At 39.5% G+C, this 16,638-nt stretch overlaps 1 protein-coding gene across 1 annotated transcript; it reads right to left on the bottom strand.

The window, feature by feature from the left end:
* Positions 1–19: 19 nt before the first annotated feature.
* On the bottom strand, positions 20–13,623 carry LOC110973703 (CMP-sialic acid transporter-like). The gene is made up of 5 exons (XM_022224717.2): positions 13,499–13,623; positions 6,749–7,086; positions 4,722–4,944; positions 4,288–4,464; positions 20–3,104 (listed from the first exon to the last, which is right to left on the bottom strand). The coding sequence occupies exons 1-5, from the start codon at positions 13,512–13,514 to the stop codon at positions 2,860–2,862; spliced, it is 999 nt and encodes a 332-aa protein (XP_022080409.1). The 5' UTR covers positions 13,515–13,623; the 3' UTR covers positions 20–2,859.
* Between the last annotated feature and the right edge of the window lie 3,015 nt (positions 13,624–16,638).

Here is a 16,638-nt window from a genome sequence, read left to right as displayed (position 1 = left end):
ATAAATATTGTTAACACAATTTTGTACGATGAAACAACTAATTTTTATTCAACTCATGGGAATTAGCTCCACAAAACACTTTTTACACAAACAGCTTTATTACAATCGAACAAAAAAATCATAAAGAGTCGCTCATTTAAATCCAAAACTTTGTACAAGCTCCACTGATAAGTACATACACCTTTTCTTCGTTGATACAATAATAGTCGATGGGAAAAATTCTTACCTAAACAAACCCATGACTGCATAAACTGAAACTACTTCATGCTCAACTAGTCACTTGAAAACAAACAAAAATTGAAAGAAATTTAGGAACTATTTTAGACAAAGCGCTGGATGAAATAAATAAATGTTGACAAAGGTACAGGATGGGGTACAAGGTTGGAGTAGGAAAGGAGGAAATTAGCACCCTAAAGCAAACAAAACAGATCCGCTTGTTGGACAAATCTACATCCATGTAGATAGGAAACGGACGACTCATTTTCCAGCCTGTTGAATTTCTCTGTGGAAATTTGTCTTCTCGTCAGTTTCTTGAAATGGGACTGATTTCATGGCTTTGCTAACTGACCATCACCCACTCTGATTGTAATCACCATAAACTGCTTACAGTACTGGCAAAGAAACTGCAGTCAATGTGCACAAGCCAAAATTCCTTTCTAACCAGTGAAATAGGATAACACGCTGAAGTAACACTTCACATTCAAGTGCAAGTAAGCGGAGTCATGTGATCACAACAGGTAATCCAAAATTGATCCAGTTGGGCCTGCCAACGGAAGGAGGCATCCATAACTGGCTAAAAAAATAATTTATCACATCTGTGTGCCTTGCAATTTAAAGAAATCTAAAAGCGCCAAATTTTCAATGAATAATATTTTCAGAATCATCTCTTCTAAGGCATTAAATCTCAATGTAACACCCCCCCCCGCCAAAAAATGCTGTGAATACATTCCCTTCATATGGTAGGTTCATTCTTCTGGTGAAGGCAAAAGCAAAGTGAATTTGACTTCATAAACCATTTCCAGAAGAATTTATTTCCTTCAGTTGAGATGCCTTTAACTTGTCATAATCTCACTGAAGCACAACTATTAGTTTTCGTACATAATCTGATTACAATTCTCAGTTTTAAATGCACTCTGAAAATGAGTACATGTGTTTTCTGTAGCTTTGCCACATTTTATAACCATGACTTCAGTGGAACCTTTCATGAAATTTACATTAAATATGGTGACATTTTACATATTTACACCATGGCATTGCTGAAGTTAAAAACAAGCAAAATATCACCACACAAAGGCAAAAACAAGGCCTACTCTAGTCTCAGCCCAAAGGCCTAATATTCATAACCATATATTCAATGCTTGGCTAAAAAACCCATTTCTGAAAATAGTTGAAAGTATGTCAAACCATGGGGAATTAAAATACATTAAATGAATAATGTTTGGCAATAATTGCTGTAAGTGCTATTTTCTTCCTCATGATTAGCAATAATTTTGAATATAAAAATGCAGTCGAGATAATAACCCTGCAATATATCCTATGCAAAACCAGTTCAGCTGTTTGCAATTAACGGCGAAGACAGAGTAAATTTCTTCGTAATCATTTTCTCCAAATGCTTAAGCTATTGTGAATTCAGACAGCATGTCCCTGCAGACATCCACGATGTATTCCTAGTGGCAAGGGATACTTGGATAATTTCTGCTCAATTTTGGCTTGAGCCGAACCAAATACCATTCTTTGCCAAGGTAGGGTAAAAAAGAAACCATGAAGTATCACATTGGAAATGCTTTATTTAAAATCTTTAGACATCAAAAAAAAAAAAAAAAAAAAAGAAATCAGTGGCTGTCGAGGAATGAGCGAAAGTCAAAAACTGTCATCAAACAATGTGCTCACCCATGCTTGGCTAAACATGAATAATCCACTATGCAACCTAAAACAAATCCTAAAACAGCAAATACAGTTTTAAGCGGAAAGCAGAGCATGCCTTTATTATCATTAAGTAAGATATGAAGCTTTGCATGGGGGAAGAGACATGAGAAATAGGTGTGCAGGTACAACATGAAATCAATCTCTTTTGGGCGAGGTGTGGTTCTTAAAAGAACAGGTGAGAGATCAACTCACCGGTTCTTTTAAGAACCACACCTCGCCAAAAAGACATTGATTTCATGTTGTACCTGCAAACCTATTTCTTTTGTTATCAGTATTGACTGAGTACAGGAGTAAGTTTCAGCAGGAAACAAACACTCTTGTAATTGCTGATTACTGGGTGAGTGTTGTTTCCGTAATCAGTTATGGTCATTGCTTCTTCAGTGGCTGTGGCAAAAGAATCATTTTTGTTTACAAATTTAGCACAAATGTAGCCTGACTTGAAAGTCTGCATTTTCCATCATACAAAATGTGGAATGCAAATTGCTACTATTAAATGTAGTGTTAAAAATACTTCATTAATGTAAAGTATATTATACAGAGTTGTCATGTGATAACTACGGTAGTTCCAGCATCTTGAAGAGTCCAGATTTCCCCCTTTCTGTCACTTATATGACAAATCCAGTATGAACATACCACTGCCAACAAGGAAAGAAATGCTACGTCAATACCTGTCGCCTGACAATATCAAGTAGGCACTTCTTGCTGAGACCTCTAATAGGCTATAGTCAGTAATGCTCTCTTCAGAACGCATCACAAGGAATTAAATGAAGCATGTACAGATATCTGGGCTGATGCGTCATTACAGAACAGCATCTTGACTGTTTGGAATCAGGCAAATACTGCCAAAGCAAAGGGCCCAACGACAGGTGTCTGAGGGCGGAAAAAAAGCTAAGAAATAAATTATACTATGGGTGGTCAATGCACATTGCACTTTTAAACTGTTTCTCTCGGTTGTGTCAGGGGCTTGGCAGCTGGGGGCTTTGGCAGACTGTACAGGTAAACTGCACATATTACGAGCACGGTGCCAATGACAAACAGCACTCCAAATGTCTTGTGGAAGAGAAGAAAGGAGCCCACGGCGGCAAGGATGATGGACACGGCAGTGGAGAAACCCTTGATGATGTTGTCTGTGTACTTGACGACAACAGATGTGTAGAGGCCACCTATGCTAGCCATGGCTGTAACAAAGGAGATCGAAATTCCATTAACACGTCTTCTGTGCCCAGCAATAGATAATATTTAGCTGTGTTTAATAAAGCCACAGTTACGATTATTATTTATGTTTGTGAAAGAGAATAAACAGGTGTAGGGACCTGAATGCTAGCCCCAATTGCCACAATTGAAAGAGGGAGAAATCATGAAAAGGTTTCCTTCACTTTACTATGTGCGCCGTTATATATGCAATGTTTCCTCCAGATATCAATGTACCAGTCCAGCAGGGCACATGCAAATGTCATTCTTTAAACAGCAATCTGACTCGATAAAAAATTATCATAATTACGACGCAGAATTAAGTAGCTCTCCTTCATAATCATTAAAGTGAAAGGCACAGTGGTGTGAGGTTTGACATCATAAATTTTGTAATTTTTAAAAGTCCCAAATGAAAATCTCATAATGCTCCCAAAACACCTGCCTGCAAATGCAAAAGGACTGAAGCATTCTTTTGGTGGAAAAATACTTAGGTTTATGTTGCCAATTTTGCCAACTCTGAAAGCAAGTACGAAGATATGAGAACTGTCCTTTAGCCTATCAACTGGTTGGGAGCCTTCTTCCCCATTCTGCTCTTAATATGTTAAATTTCAGACACCTTGAATTCTGCTTGGATGACAAACAAGTCTCAGTACATGTAGCATACCCTTTCACACCACTGTGGCCATGTCTTGCATTGCACAGCATGGATCACCCTAGCCACAATGTCTACAAACCAATTCATAATAGCGCGCCTCCAATCGTTTGCAACGCGTTGAACAATCACAGTGCACGAAATCTGCTGACCTAATGCGCATTTGGAAAGGGGCGATTTCGATTGTGATTTCGTGCATTGTGATTGGTCAATGCGTTGCAAACTCTTAGTGACATGCCTGTATACATGTAGGCAATGCTTCTTCTATATTTGCCCTAACTCTTGGAGCCAATATCAAATAGTTGTCAAGCCCAAAACTGACACAGAATTATAAACTCAGAATGTACAGGGTACCAACCAAAGTGTAAAGCAATGAACATGTACAAAACCTACAACTTGTATGCAGTAACTTTAGGCTAAGCACATAAATTTGATAAGTGGAATAATTTCCAAACAACCAGCTCCTTAAAACTGCACCCAGGCTGAGAGTAAGCAAAAAACCATGTAAAGAAACTTACCAACTACCAACCATACTAAGATATCATAGCCGTGCAGGAATCCTTTCTCTAAGATAACACCACGATCTGTAGAGACCACAGCAATCAGCCCACTCACGATACCAAACATGTACATCTGAACATTTCGTATCCACAGTGATGTATTGGTTCCTTTTAACACTTTCTCAAAATAAACACCTGCAAAACGAGACCAAAAATAGATACTCAGGTTTAAGCACAAATCATAAAATAGTTAATGGAGCAGACATGTAATAATTTGTGAAGACGTCAGTTTATTGCTTTCATTTCAACTTTCAAGTTTTCAAAGTTCAATGAAGACATATATACATGTACCTTGCTTTCAATACAAACTACCTTTTCATGAATGGAGTTTTTGCATTCCAGAGAACGAATGCAGCTAAGGAAATGCCATTTATGCACGATAAAAAACTCACCAGCAAACCCTGAACACAAACACGAGATGACAATGCAGAGCAATCCAACTGGGTAATTGTAGTGAGCTTCTCCACCCTTGGTGCCTGTGGCCGACTCAACCTGTACCATGGCAACGCCAACAAACAGCAGAATAATGGCCAACCACTGGAATTTGGACAAACTTCTGTGCAACATGAGGACCATGAACATAGCTGTGGTTATAACCTTCATCTGGTAGGAAACCTTTGGGAGAAGAAAAACGAAAGAGGGAGAAGATTGCGTAATTATGGGAAAATCACCTAATAACCATCGCCAACTTTAGGCCCTAAAACTCAATGCACAGAGGCGAATGCAGTGATCGCAATTTTTAAAATCTCTTTGACCAATTGGTTGTTTTGACTGCAAAAGTAAAAGTGCCCAGTAGATCAAATTAGTACTGTTTATTTGTGAAAAAGTTCTCATGCAATCAGGAATTGCTTAAAACCGATCTAGCATTATAGAACCAGCAAGAAAAGTGTCATTGTCACTCCAGTCAATCCCATGAATTTAAAATTCAAGCTTACATGTGGGAAAAGTTTTGAGATCCAAAACAAAAAGAAAATGGCTGTGATAGTGATACATACATGTATTTCAATACTTCAAGACAGTCATCTTGCCAGCCAGGCACTAAATATAACATGTAAGTGATTTCACTAATTCAGTGCACTGCCATACAGTGTACATTGTACATGCACATGCATACACGAAGCTGGAGCGATGGCCCTGCGTGTGCAGTGGTTCACTACACGTTGTCGGTCACCTTTGCGGTCTGCGGTCACAAGCCCGGCTGAGATAATGAGGTCCAGGGTTAGGCTTATCGTGCTTTGGACCAGCAATGCACGGTAAAAACCGCAAAGCGTGTATTGAACAGCGTGTCAGGTTCACTGATCGTGTTAGCGTGTCGGCTGAAATTCTGACCTGTACTGTACCTGCATCCTTGCTTGATTTTTTTAATTCAGTCACAATAATGTTCATCTTCCCCTATGCTGCCTCTTTTTCCACCTGACTTTCAAGCCACAAACATTTCCATGGATATTTCAGGCCTTCGTCAAGATCTCCACAGCAATCTATAACTTTATGAGCCATTGTCCAAAAAGGAATTTGGAAAATTCCGGCAAAGCCAGCAAAAAAGAAAGATTCATATACACGTATCATGGATACATTTAACAAAAAATTTGGAATAGCTGGACAAATCTCAACCCTGTTCAGGTGAGCATGAAAATGGAATTTTGCAGTGAATGTCTTTGAGTTGAATAGCGTTCAACTTTTGAAAATTCACGGTGCAAATACATGTACATGTACCTATACATGTACATGTATTTGATCTGATGTCACAAACTTGAATTCATGTTGGCTTTCATGCCGAGTATGAACCAGCCTTTGCAGTGAATTACCGACAGTGAAGCTCAGGCACTGTTGCTCTACGAGTGGATGGAGTTCAAAATTTGCTTCGAAGTAATAAAAAAAGTAAAAATGCATTGGAGAAGTTGGATTTTGGGTTTAGCTACTTGTTACATGGGGTAGGTCAATTGTGGTCACCAATGAGTTGAAATTAACCCCAGCAATCTGCAATTTTCCTTTGTCAATAGAATTTTACATGTACATGTATATCCCCAGGACTTTTGGGTTCAGGATGATTTAATATACATAATGAACTTCAAGAAACTAATGCTGACCCTCATGAATCAACAATACAAGAGCCCAATGCCGACATCTGAAGTGACAATGTTGCCTATAAAAGAAGACTAATATGCAGTTTGTCATATTGAATTTGTTGAGGTGAGGTGAGCTTACTTTTTGTTCTGGCGGTTGGAGTTTGTTGTGATGTCAGGCTTTCAAATTTTCATTCTCTGTGCAAAGCAATAAAGTTTTGGAAATGTCGGAGGTTATGAGATTTTGAGGTTTTGCATAGGGGACAGCACACAACTGGGAAAACAATCTTGGTGCAATCCCAAGATCATTTTCCCAACGATTTTCTTCATCAGCAATTTTTTTTCACATTCTCTACCTGGTAAGTGGCAGCATCCAAATTTGACAGGGCCACGAAGGCTAGGTTGTTCTGAATGGCATAGATAATGGATGGCACGCACATCTTGAAGGTGTCCCTGGGGTTCATGAAGACGCCACTCCAGACATCATGGAACATCCCCGACAGGCTACGGTGCTCCTTGACCAAGAGGAGGAGGCTAATGAGGAGCTTGGAGACTTCCGTCAGGACAACTGTGGTGGTGGACGAGTACAGTGTCCCAGCCTGTGACCGGGTGTAGCGGATCAACAGGATGTAACCAGTAGCATTGAGGGTCAGGACTAAGAGAATGTAAATCTTGAAACCTAAACTTGCCCCTTCTGCAACAAAAAACACAGGATAACAATTAAAAAACTGTAAAATGACACAAATGTGAATACAAAGTCCTCTGAAAAAAAAAGGTACATACAAAATACATGTACATGTACTATGGCTGATATTATTCATCAGCTGAGTAAATAAATCCACATGTTGGCAGCTGGGAGACAGTAAAAACACAGTGCAAAGCTCTTCCACTTAAAAATAGCATTCTGCAAATGTAACTCGAGGCCTAATTTTTTCAACCAAACAGCAGTACCACTGATGCATAACTACATGTATGTTTGGACAATGGAATTAATGTAGCAGGCAGAGGAATGCATGATGGAATTTAAGACTCACAGCACGTACATGTATGTTTCCTTCATTGTTCAGGGTCATACAATGGAATGCCAGCGAGCTTTTGTGATAGAAACTAGACATCTGATGGAATTATTTTGTTGTTCAATGATCTTGTGCACTCAAATATGCAGCAGCCTTTTTCGAGCAGTGAAAATTTGTTTATTTCCTCTCTTCCTGTATTAAAACAAATCAATATACAGTGTATTCTTACAACCAGGGTTTTCACAAGAATGTGAAACACTTAATTATGAAGCGTTGAACTAAAGGTCATTAGCTTAAAAAGTTTTTAATGCCAGATTTAAAAACTGAAAAATCTGTCACATGACAGTACATGTATTCATGACAGTACATGTATTTTGATTTGACATTGAATGTCTGAAGGTCCGAAGAGGAAGATGGCTGCATCAGAAAAACTTGTAAGCAGTCTCTCAGTGTCCACAAATTGTGGTGTCAAGAGACATCTTTCTATTGGACAATAATCTTTGCTAAATCGTAGCTGGAGTTACTGTAGTCCTGAAAGTGAGAAGCTACCCGGTATTATAGTGATTATAATGTACAACTGTGTGCATTATTGCAACTGATTTTGTGGTTTGTTCATCAAAAACCTCAGAATTCATACATGTTCCAGTACACCCTTGTGAAAAAAATAATCCGGCACTTTTCCAGGATTTTCCAGGTCAAAAGTTTGATTTTTCTAGGACTTAATTCAGGTTGGACACACAATACAATATATCAATACAATAAAACGGACAATTGTGAAGTTATAACATAACAATGTATAGAAATTGAGCAGCGCAAGGACAAAGACGTGACAAATTTTCAGAAAGTTACAACCGGACCACGAGGTACATGTAGGCGCACACAGCTGGCCATCATAAAAATAAACTCTCCCTAGTCCATTCAACGTTTATGTAAAAGATTCAACACAGTCACAGTTTTACTTTACACTGAGCTTTATTAGTTTATAATGACTGGAAATATTCAATTACATATTAAATAAAGTACATGTACCGGTACGTAAATTTAATGAAATGATTTCATAATTACCGGTATATCCACAACAGAGAGTTCACCATGAAGCTACATGTACAAACAATGAAGGTAAAATTTGACTATAAGAAAGTTTAGTAATGATATCCTTGGTGCCCTGCGCATGCAAAATAGAATCACATTGTGGGCACCATCCAAAATTGATTTCGCTCACAGCGCTGTGTCATGCGCGTGCAGCGTGGGTGTGTTTTCGAGTGTGTAGACCACATACAGGTATGGTGAATAATGTACAACTGTATTGCGCCGCACAATAGCGCCAATGTGCGCAGGGACTGATCGATCGCAGTAAATTTTTGGTCATAGTTTATAAGATAATTTTTGTCTCATTTTAAAAGTAATATTGATTTTACTACAATTTCCAGGACTTCTTTTAAGAATGAAGCATTTTCCAGGACTTTCCAGGATGGGTGTAAAATTCCAGGATTTTCCAGGTTTTCCAGGAGGTGTGCAAACCCTGTAACCTGCCTGCCGGTACAACCGAATTGAAGGTCGAATATTCGCATAGTCAATTATTCGAATTGACTCAGCCCTGAAGGAATGTACCACGTACGGTACAATCGCCATCATGCATGTCAAGGAAGCTTACCGGTACAACACCTGCCACACTTTAAATAATGCATTTACTTAAAAACTTAAAAAGCTTTGTAAATTCCCATGTACATCCTGTAGCAAGTAATGTTAGGATGCCAATGGCTTAGTGTTTTGAGCAATCTACAAATGTACTGTACTACGCACGGTGATGAGTGATTAAGAGGTTCCTGAAGGCAGGGGCAGATTGTACATGTACGCATAACTGCATGAGGATGTGAACATTCGTGAACCTTTCAAATTTCCTGATTCTATGTCCCCAGACTTTTTTTATGGACACTAGGTAAATACATGTACATGTAGTTCTAAATTTCCGGATGCTGAATGTTTACATGTATACAACCAATGAAATAGTGTACATTGTACCGCAAATATAGCACTTTTGCTCCCTTGCCCCATCAATCATCCTAAGAGCCGTTCATAATTAGTGCAAAAGCGAACACAAACATGAAATAGTGGTGACTTGTAGTGGTGGACAAACATACAGTACATGTATGTATACCACAGCTAAAGGCATACACAACTTGCTGTTGCTTGCTGTTTTTACTCTATGCCTGTGTGTATTTTCAGTGTACAGGTACCGATACATACAGAACCGGTAGGTCGTTCACACATGGAGGTGTTTAACAGTAATGTTAATGAGCAATTCCATCTATGTGTACAAAAGGTTTGTATGTCATGCACCCTGAAGAGATCAGCCCATCCTAGCTCCCTGTACAGGTACCGTTATTAAAGGGCACATCAAAGGGCACTTGGGGCGAATGAAGCATTTTTGCCAGCTGACATACATGTACATGTACACGTACCTCTAATTCCGCCCACATTTACTGACACACATGTAAGTGGATGCCATGCTGCTTTCAATCTATAACCTGACTTGCTTCAATATTTAGCAGATACTGATACATGTATGTACCTTCTAACCTCTACGCTGAAAATGGAAAGTGGAATTTCTGTCTTTTGTTTTCAGTATTCCTTTTTCTGTTACCTGTAAACACAAAAGCCAAGCCATGAGCTTGCAAATGCAGCTTACATGTATCACCTGAGGGATTTACATGTATTGGTCATTCCTAGAAGTTGGTTACACAGAGTGTGACATTTTTAGGCTGTTTTACAATGTTTTAGAACGAGGGTTAACAATTTAGAAGTTCTTTCCTAAAGCTGTCTGAAATGCTGTGTTTACTTTCATTTTATTATGTTTTCAAACGTCAGGTGCATGTAGAGTTCTTTGTAATTAATACATTACCCAATGGTACATGTAAATTAGTGTTGCTAGTGCTCAACCCTACCCATTCTGAATTAAACAAGATTCTGTATGAATCAATGATGCTAATAATACAGAGTGGCTGATACAAAGGGAAATGAGAAAGGTAATCAGAAAGGAACATAATATAATGAAGAGCTAAATTTCTGAGGATGTATGTAGTTCAGATTTTATCAGTTTCCACACGTATTTTTCTACATTGTCATTTCTAGGTTTATGTACATACAATGTACATATAAGTGTAACTACATGTAGGGCATTATCAAAAATTTTACATAATTTAATTGCATGCATGAATTCATTATCAGTACGAGTAGACTTGAGTATAGCAGAACATGCAATGCGCTTGCCTAAAGGCTTATTAAAATATTTACTCCAGATTTTTGCTTGTCATCTTTTGGATGAACTGCTATCTGTGCTTTTCACTGTTTTTATTTCACGCAACAAATCACACAAAAAACCAAGGGATGGAAAAATCAATGTCTGTACATGTAGCTCTTTCTCAAAAAAGGAAATAATGCCAATGGTGAAATATGCAGGCAGGAAAACAGAGTGACACACATACCATGTATGGCTCATTATTTTCCCATTACACTATCTCAACTCATCCCCTCCCTGAAACTACACATGTAGGTATGGGATATCACACTCATGCAACATACTTTCATGTACATGTACAAGTACAATAGCTCCTGCACCGTAGTTGTGGGGACATACACTCGATATTTCACCTATTTTGTGGGGACGGAAAACGTTGTGGGGACTCAGAAATGTCCCTACAACTCAGTTCAAATTTCCCTAACAAAAGAACTTGTCTCCTTAATGCGGTGAATGCCTATCCATGTATACACTCACAAACATACACGTACATGTATGTAGATTAAACCTGCTGACTTCTGGGAAGAAGAGAAAGGGAAAAAACTTCTTTCCAAAACACTCACAAGCTAATTTCTCCCTGAAATTTTAAGTTCTGTAGACAAGAAAGATGTTTTGTGAAAAAAGTTTATCTGACGATACATGTACATTTTGTAATTTAGCCAAAATTGAGGGCTACAGAGCACCCCTCAATCGGTTGAAAAGAGCCATGTTGGTCAGGAAAGTTCACATTGCTGGTAGCAACGCAACTGTAACGTGTGAATTTTATGGTTGTTTGTGAACCAGCGAAGTGCAGTGCCAATTCCAATTAACGGAGCCTCCATTGCTAGGAAAATCTCTCTCTCTCTCTCTTGGTCCAGCTCATGGCACATGTACATGTAGGAGAACTTACAATACACGCATGTAGAGTTAATGGCCTTAAATACAATGTACATGTAACGGTACCGAAATACATTTTTTCCCATGATTTTTGTCACCATCATGTCTCTTACTCATACACGCTATACAAATGTTAAAAATGAGAATAAGTTAACACACAGGCGGAACTACACGTACACTGTACATGTAGTCAATTGTAGAAATTAATATCATGAGAAATAAGATTGCGCTGCATCTTGCTCACACCAAGTACCATGACCAATGTCTCATCCAGCCACCTATCCTGAAGAAAGGTAAAAACAATTTGGACAATCAGTTTTAGCTTGATCAAAATTTACAAGCCCTTTTTTTATTTTACATTAATATTTTTAACACTGGTGAACACATCTTCATTTTTTCTTCCAAAATACTGGGTGCAGTAGATGATCTCAGACAGCATCCAAGGAAGTGAGTTTCAACAGTTTTTCTTGGACAGTAGGAGAGGATAGGCAGTTTTTTTAACTTTGACTAGGATGTGATAACCCGGACTGTGACTCTGCTATAATAATGTACCATGTGAATGTGCAAACTACATGTACATGTATGCATGCATGGTATTTTGTTCCAGGGGTTATTTCAGTTTTAATCATGGGGGCTTAACCAAACTGACACCACCCATATCAAAATACAAACCTGCAACCGATCCTACCCAACCTGATTAAAATGGTGGAAAAGCCAACTTGACTTGAAGTCAATGTCAGGCCAGATTGGTTTCAGGCAGGATCATTTTGGGCTCTGGTCAGGTTTTGGACATTACCACAGATCCACAAACATGGCATTCGGGAAAAATATAACGCAACATTTACAAATTAATTGGTCAGTTGTGCTGTCCTGTTGTCCATCATGCTGTCATCTGTCAATGGTTATGTTGGGGACCATTGGTTGATCAGCACAATCAAAGAGTGTCGCACTATCAGTCGTTCCCGTATGAAATCTCTGATCATATATGTACTTCCCTTTCTTGAAGCAATCTTTTTCACCTGCAACTTAGCGGTACATGTATGGTGATTGACTGATCACAGCAGAATTATTAGCGAATCATGCAATAAGATTGACAGATTACACAGAGATCGAGAGACCATGAAGATCAGCGGACTGATCGTCAGTCTGAGAGTGCAGTATTAACTTAATGACATACATGAACAGTAGCAATAACTTATACATGTAATTTAATCAATCAACCAATGGCACCCAACAACTTTTAGGAAGCCTATCCTTGCTAAATGCCCTACAGCCAGGTGACATTGCCCAACCTTAACCATGTCCAAATGTTAAAAGAGGCAATTTGTATTCAGAGGGTCTATCCTAGTACATGATGTAGGTCCTAGGCCTACTTGTAGCACAAATCGCAACAACATTTCTGTATCTGTATCATTACATTGCTGATGCCAATTCTGGCATTAACCATGTTAACAAGATGGACGACATCAACCCTGCGCTACAGAAAGTACAGGCTACAGTCAGTTTAATAATAGTGAGCAATGATGTCATAGTCATGGTCATCATGAAACCAAAAGCCAAAATGCAGGTCTCCCTTCATGCCCTTAAGTCCTATTAATATGGGAACGGGGTCCCAAAAATACAATCCCCCTATGACGTACTGTCTTAGGTGAATCAACACAAGGCTAACCTAACAACATGTCTAAATTAACAAGGCCAAACGTTAGGCTATGGGCCTATCAATCATCATGCCTTTTTTTTATAATCACTACAGTACTGTACTGTAGCCCATATGCAGATGTGGCAGAAGGCCGACCCAATCATCCACAAAAGACTATTGACACACATAGATATATTTCTGGTGTGATCATTATAATTAACATTCAAACATTACTTACAATCTAACACAAAATATCAACAAAGATCATTTAACTTACCATTTGATGAAGCCATTTTGATTTCTTGCACTCTGCGTCTGCCAACGACATGAATCGCGGTGGCAATGTTCGATGGGTTCCGTGTGATTTTTTCTTTTACCGTTGAGGGGCCGGCCGGGAATCGTGAGCCCACTTACTTTAATGTGCCTCCAGAGGGCGCTTTTTCTTCGATACGGGCGGCGCGGCCATAGCGCCACTACAGACATTATAATAAAACTCACAGACATAATAAAAACAATATTGGGCGCGGCCCGGGCGTGGACATCACTGGCGGGAGGGGCCGGGGGCGAGTAGGGCTGGTGAATGAATGAAGTGTCGCGTCGCAGTCTTCTGAGAAAGCACAATATACGATACGAACTTTTGAAACGTAGAAATGTCAATAAACATAAATTGAAAAGAAAATTTACTGAAACACAAAGGTACATTCAAGGAAGCAAGTAATTTTTTTCACAAAATTACACAGTTAATCTTTCTTTCTTTTCTCCTGAATGAACTTTGAAGTAGTTCTACTCCTTTTTTTACCAGTTTATAATGCTATCATTTTCAATGGGGCATGGAAAGCCTATGAAGTGTGGCTTGCATACTCATTTCATTTTCGCAGAGTGGACAGTGCATGTTTAATTTCATGTTGGTGGGGTGGGAAAATGTGACTATGGCAATAAAAAGAGACAAATGGATGGCTGACACTGAGACTGGTGGCTTTTAAGTGGAGTTGTTTCATATATTCCTACCTGGATCCTAGCTGACTGTTTCACCCCCTGGTCATATGCTCGTACGGAATATTTTTCATATCAGAATAATGAACAAACAATTGACCAAAACATAATGTTGGGAAAGATTCGTGAATTTAGCAGTCCAATGCCCATTTTATTGTCACCCCCTGCAAGTTCTACAAATTGATGCAGGGAAAGCACAGTTGTTCTCATATTCAATAATTGAAAATGAGGCATGAAAGTGAGGCATGGAACCCCAAATAATTTGGAACCGTCCCATTTAATTTACGGATTCCATTGAATGAGGTCGATTCCAGGAGCACAATAAAAAACGACTTCCCCTTGAATAAGGTCTGTTTGATATTTTAAGAAAGCTAACTTCAAGATATTTCAAGATTGGTTTGCTTTGGATCAGCCAGCGAGGTTTAAAAATACCTAAAGCGGGCTTTACAAGTATTAGTACCAATAAACGCAAAGCACTTTTCAAAAACAGCTATCATTTGTCTATTTTGTGATACTTTTTAGCCTTTGAAAACACAAAGTTAAAAAAGGTTAACAATTCTCCTGGCTGTTAACTACATGTAAAGACTGCCACAAAATGAAGCGCGAATTCTTGTCGGCTGATAACTAACTATTTGTCAGTGAAGAGATCTTAACAAAGGCTCAATGGTTCGCAGTGAAAATTGCCATAAATACAACATACCTTGTTTTCCAACAAACCTTTTCCAGAACTCATCATGCTCACAGAAAAAATATTAAAGCAAAGACGCAAATTACTGTGGCACCCGCCCCGGGGGAGGGGTAGATTTCATCTGTAAAGTGGATGAAAATACATACGCACAATTTATATATGGCAGCGCTGTATCGAAAGGTTTATTGTGACTGGTGCTGCTCATCCAAGAATGGCTTGTGACCAGCACAGCGTTGGGAACTTATTGTGATCAGAGGACAGTAACTATGGCAACAGTCACTACCCAACTGACCAGCGGTATGGGCCAAATGTGAGCCAGTAGGGAAAAGCTTTTTGGGGGATAACCTTCTAGAACTTTCAACTTTTGGCCCTCTGAGGGGCCCTTAGAACTTCCAACTCTTGGCTCTCTGAGAAGCCCTACATACTCCCCCGAAAAAAAAAAATGTTGTCTCAACATTTCAAGACAGTAACAACTTAAACCTATTGCTATTATGTTGCTAAGTTGCTATTATACACGAACACAACTAGCACTTAGTGAATTAAAATAATTCCTTGTCTAATGTCATAGATATCGAGGAGAAAGTTATGCAACACCTGGAGCATCGCTCCAACTATGAGCCAGGCTTTTCCTAAACTCAAGGTCATAGTTCGATTAATGAAAAGTCTGAAGATGATATCAAGTCTTCTCAGTTTCACTATTCTAATTCCTTTCGGAGAATAAAAAAGTGAAGCAATCATTGCAATGCAATTCTCATCCATCACCCTAAGGACTCCTAGCGTTAAAAGACAAAAGGTGTTACGAAAACAAACCAAATAAATGGCACTTAATCAACAAACTTTGTACAAGAAACAAACAACTGTACAGCTCCTATTGGGTGGTAGTACGGAGACCGTCCTGAAGCATACTGCTGGGGTAGATACGATGGAGGAGGTGGATAGTGTGCAACAGGTTGAGCTGGATATGTGGGGCTAATAGTTGGGAAAATGTGCCAGTTCCGTAGGGCATTGTGCGTAGGTATAGGACTGGAGCAGAACCAGTCTGCCTGTTGGGAACATAGGTTGGTAGCATAGGTTGGTACAGGGATGGGTGGACAAGGGGGCGTTCTTGGGGCGCTATGACAAGTCCCATCTCTGGTGTAGAATATGTTGCGGCTACATGTGGACTGGGGGTACTCAGTTGATTACAGGTGAATACTTCTGGTGGCTGTCTCTGTCGCCTTGGATACCGACTGTCTGTACACGTAGGTACCTCACTCTCCTCATTTCCTCGATGTAGTTCTGGGTTTGGTCTGTGGATTCGCGTCCTCTGATGCCGCCGGGAGATTCAGCTGATCGTGTGGCTCTGCTAGGGCTACTGACTTGGGATTCTCAGGGTGTGATTATGTGAAACGGGTCTCTGGTTGAAGGGAGGCTCACTGTTATCAGGCTCGTGCTGAGATTGGACGTCATCTATCTCAAGAGTGGGCTGTTCACACCAAGACGACAGGGGTTGCTGGAGGGTACAGCTTATAATCAGACCCACTGTCATCTGAGCATGGCACTCCTTGGGTTTGGTGTGGAGCCCTCGTAAGACCCACCTTTGGTGGGTGGTGGGAGGAGATCACGGGGCAGTATAAGTGGTTAAGATGATTCAATGATGAAGAACTCGGGTTCTCCCCACACTGCCCTCTGATCTCAGCACAAACACAGGTGCATCATCTTGCATCTGCCTGACAGCAATGTGAATCTTTGGCTCC

The sequence above is a fragment of the Acanthaster planci genome, linkage group LG07 (genome assembly GCF_054643075.1).
Source record: "Acanthaster planci isolate LZ-2023a linkage group LG07, COTS_SCS, whole genome shotgun sequence".
In the NCBI taxonomy this organism is placed as follows: domain Eukaryota; kingdom Metazoa; phylum Echinodermata; class Asteroidea; order Valvatida; family Acanthasteridae; genus Acanthaster; species Acanthaster planci.
The sequence above is the reverse complement of the archived record's forward strand: the minus strand, read 5'-3'. Positions and strand labels throughout refer to the sequence as shown.

What these genes read in the sequence shown, in the direction of transcription:
- LOC110973703 (XM_022224717.2), bottom strand. An exon ending in TGGATGCTGCCACTTACCAG is followed by an intron (nt 4,945 to 6,748) that starts GTAGAGAATGTG and finishes CTTCTCCCAAAG; the next exon opens with GTTTCCTACCAGATGAAGGT. An exon ending in CTTAGTATGGTTGGTAGTTG is followed by an intron (nt 3,105 to 4,287) that starts GTAAGTTTCTTT and finishes CCTTTGTTACAG; the next exon opens with CCATGGCTAGCATAGGTGGC.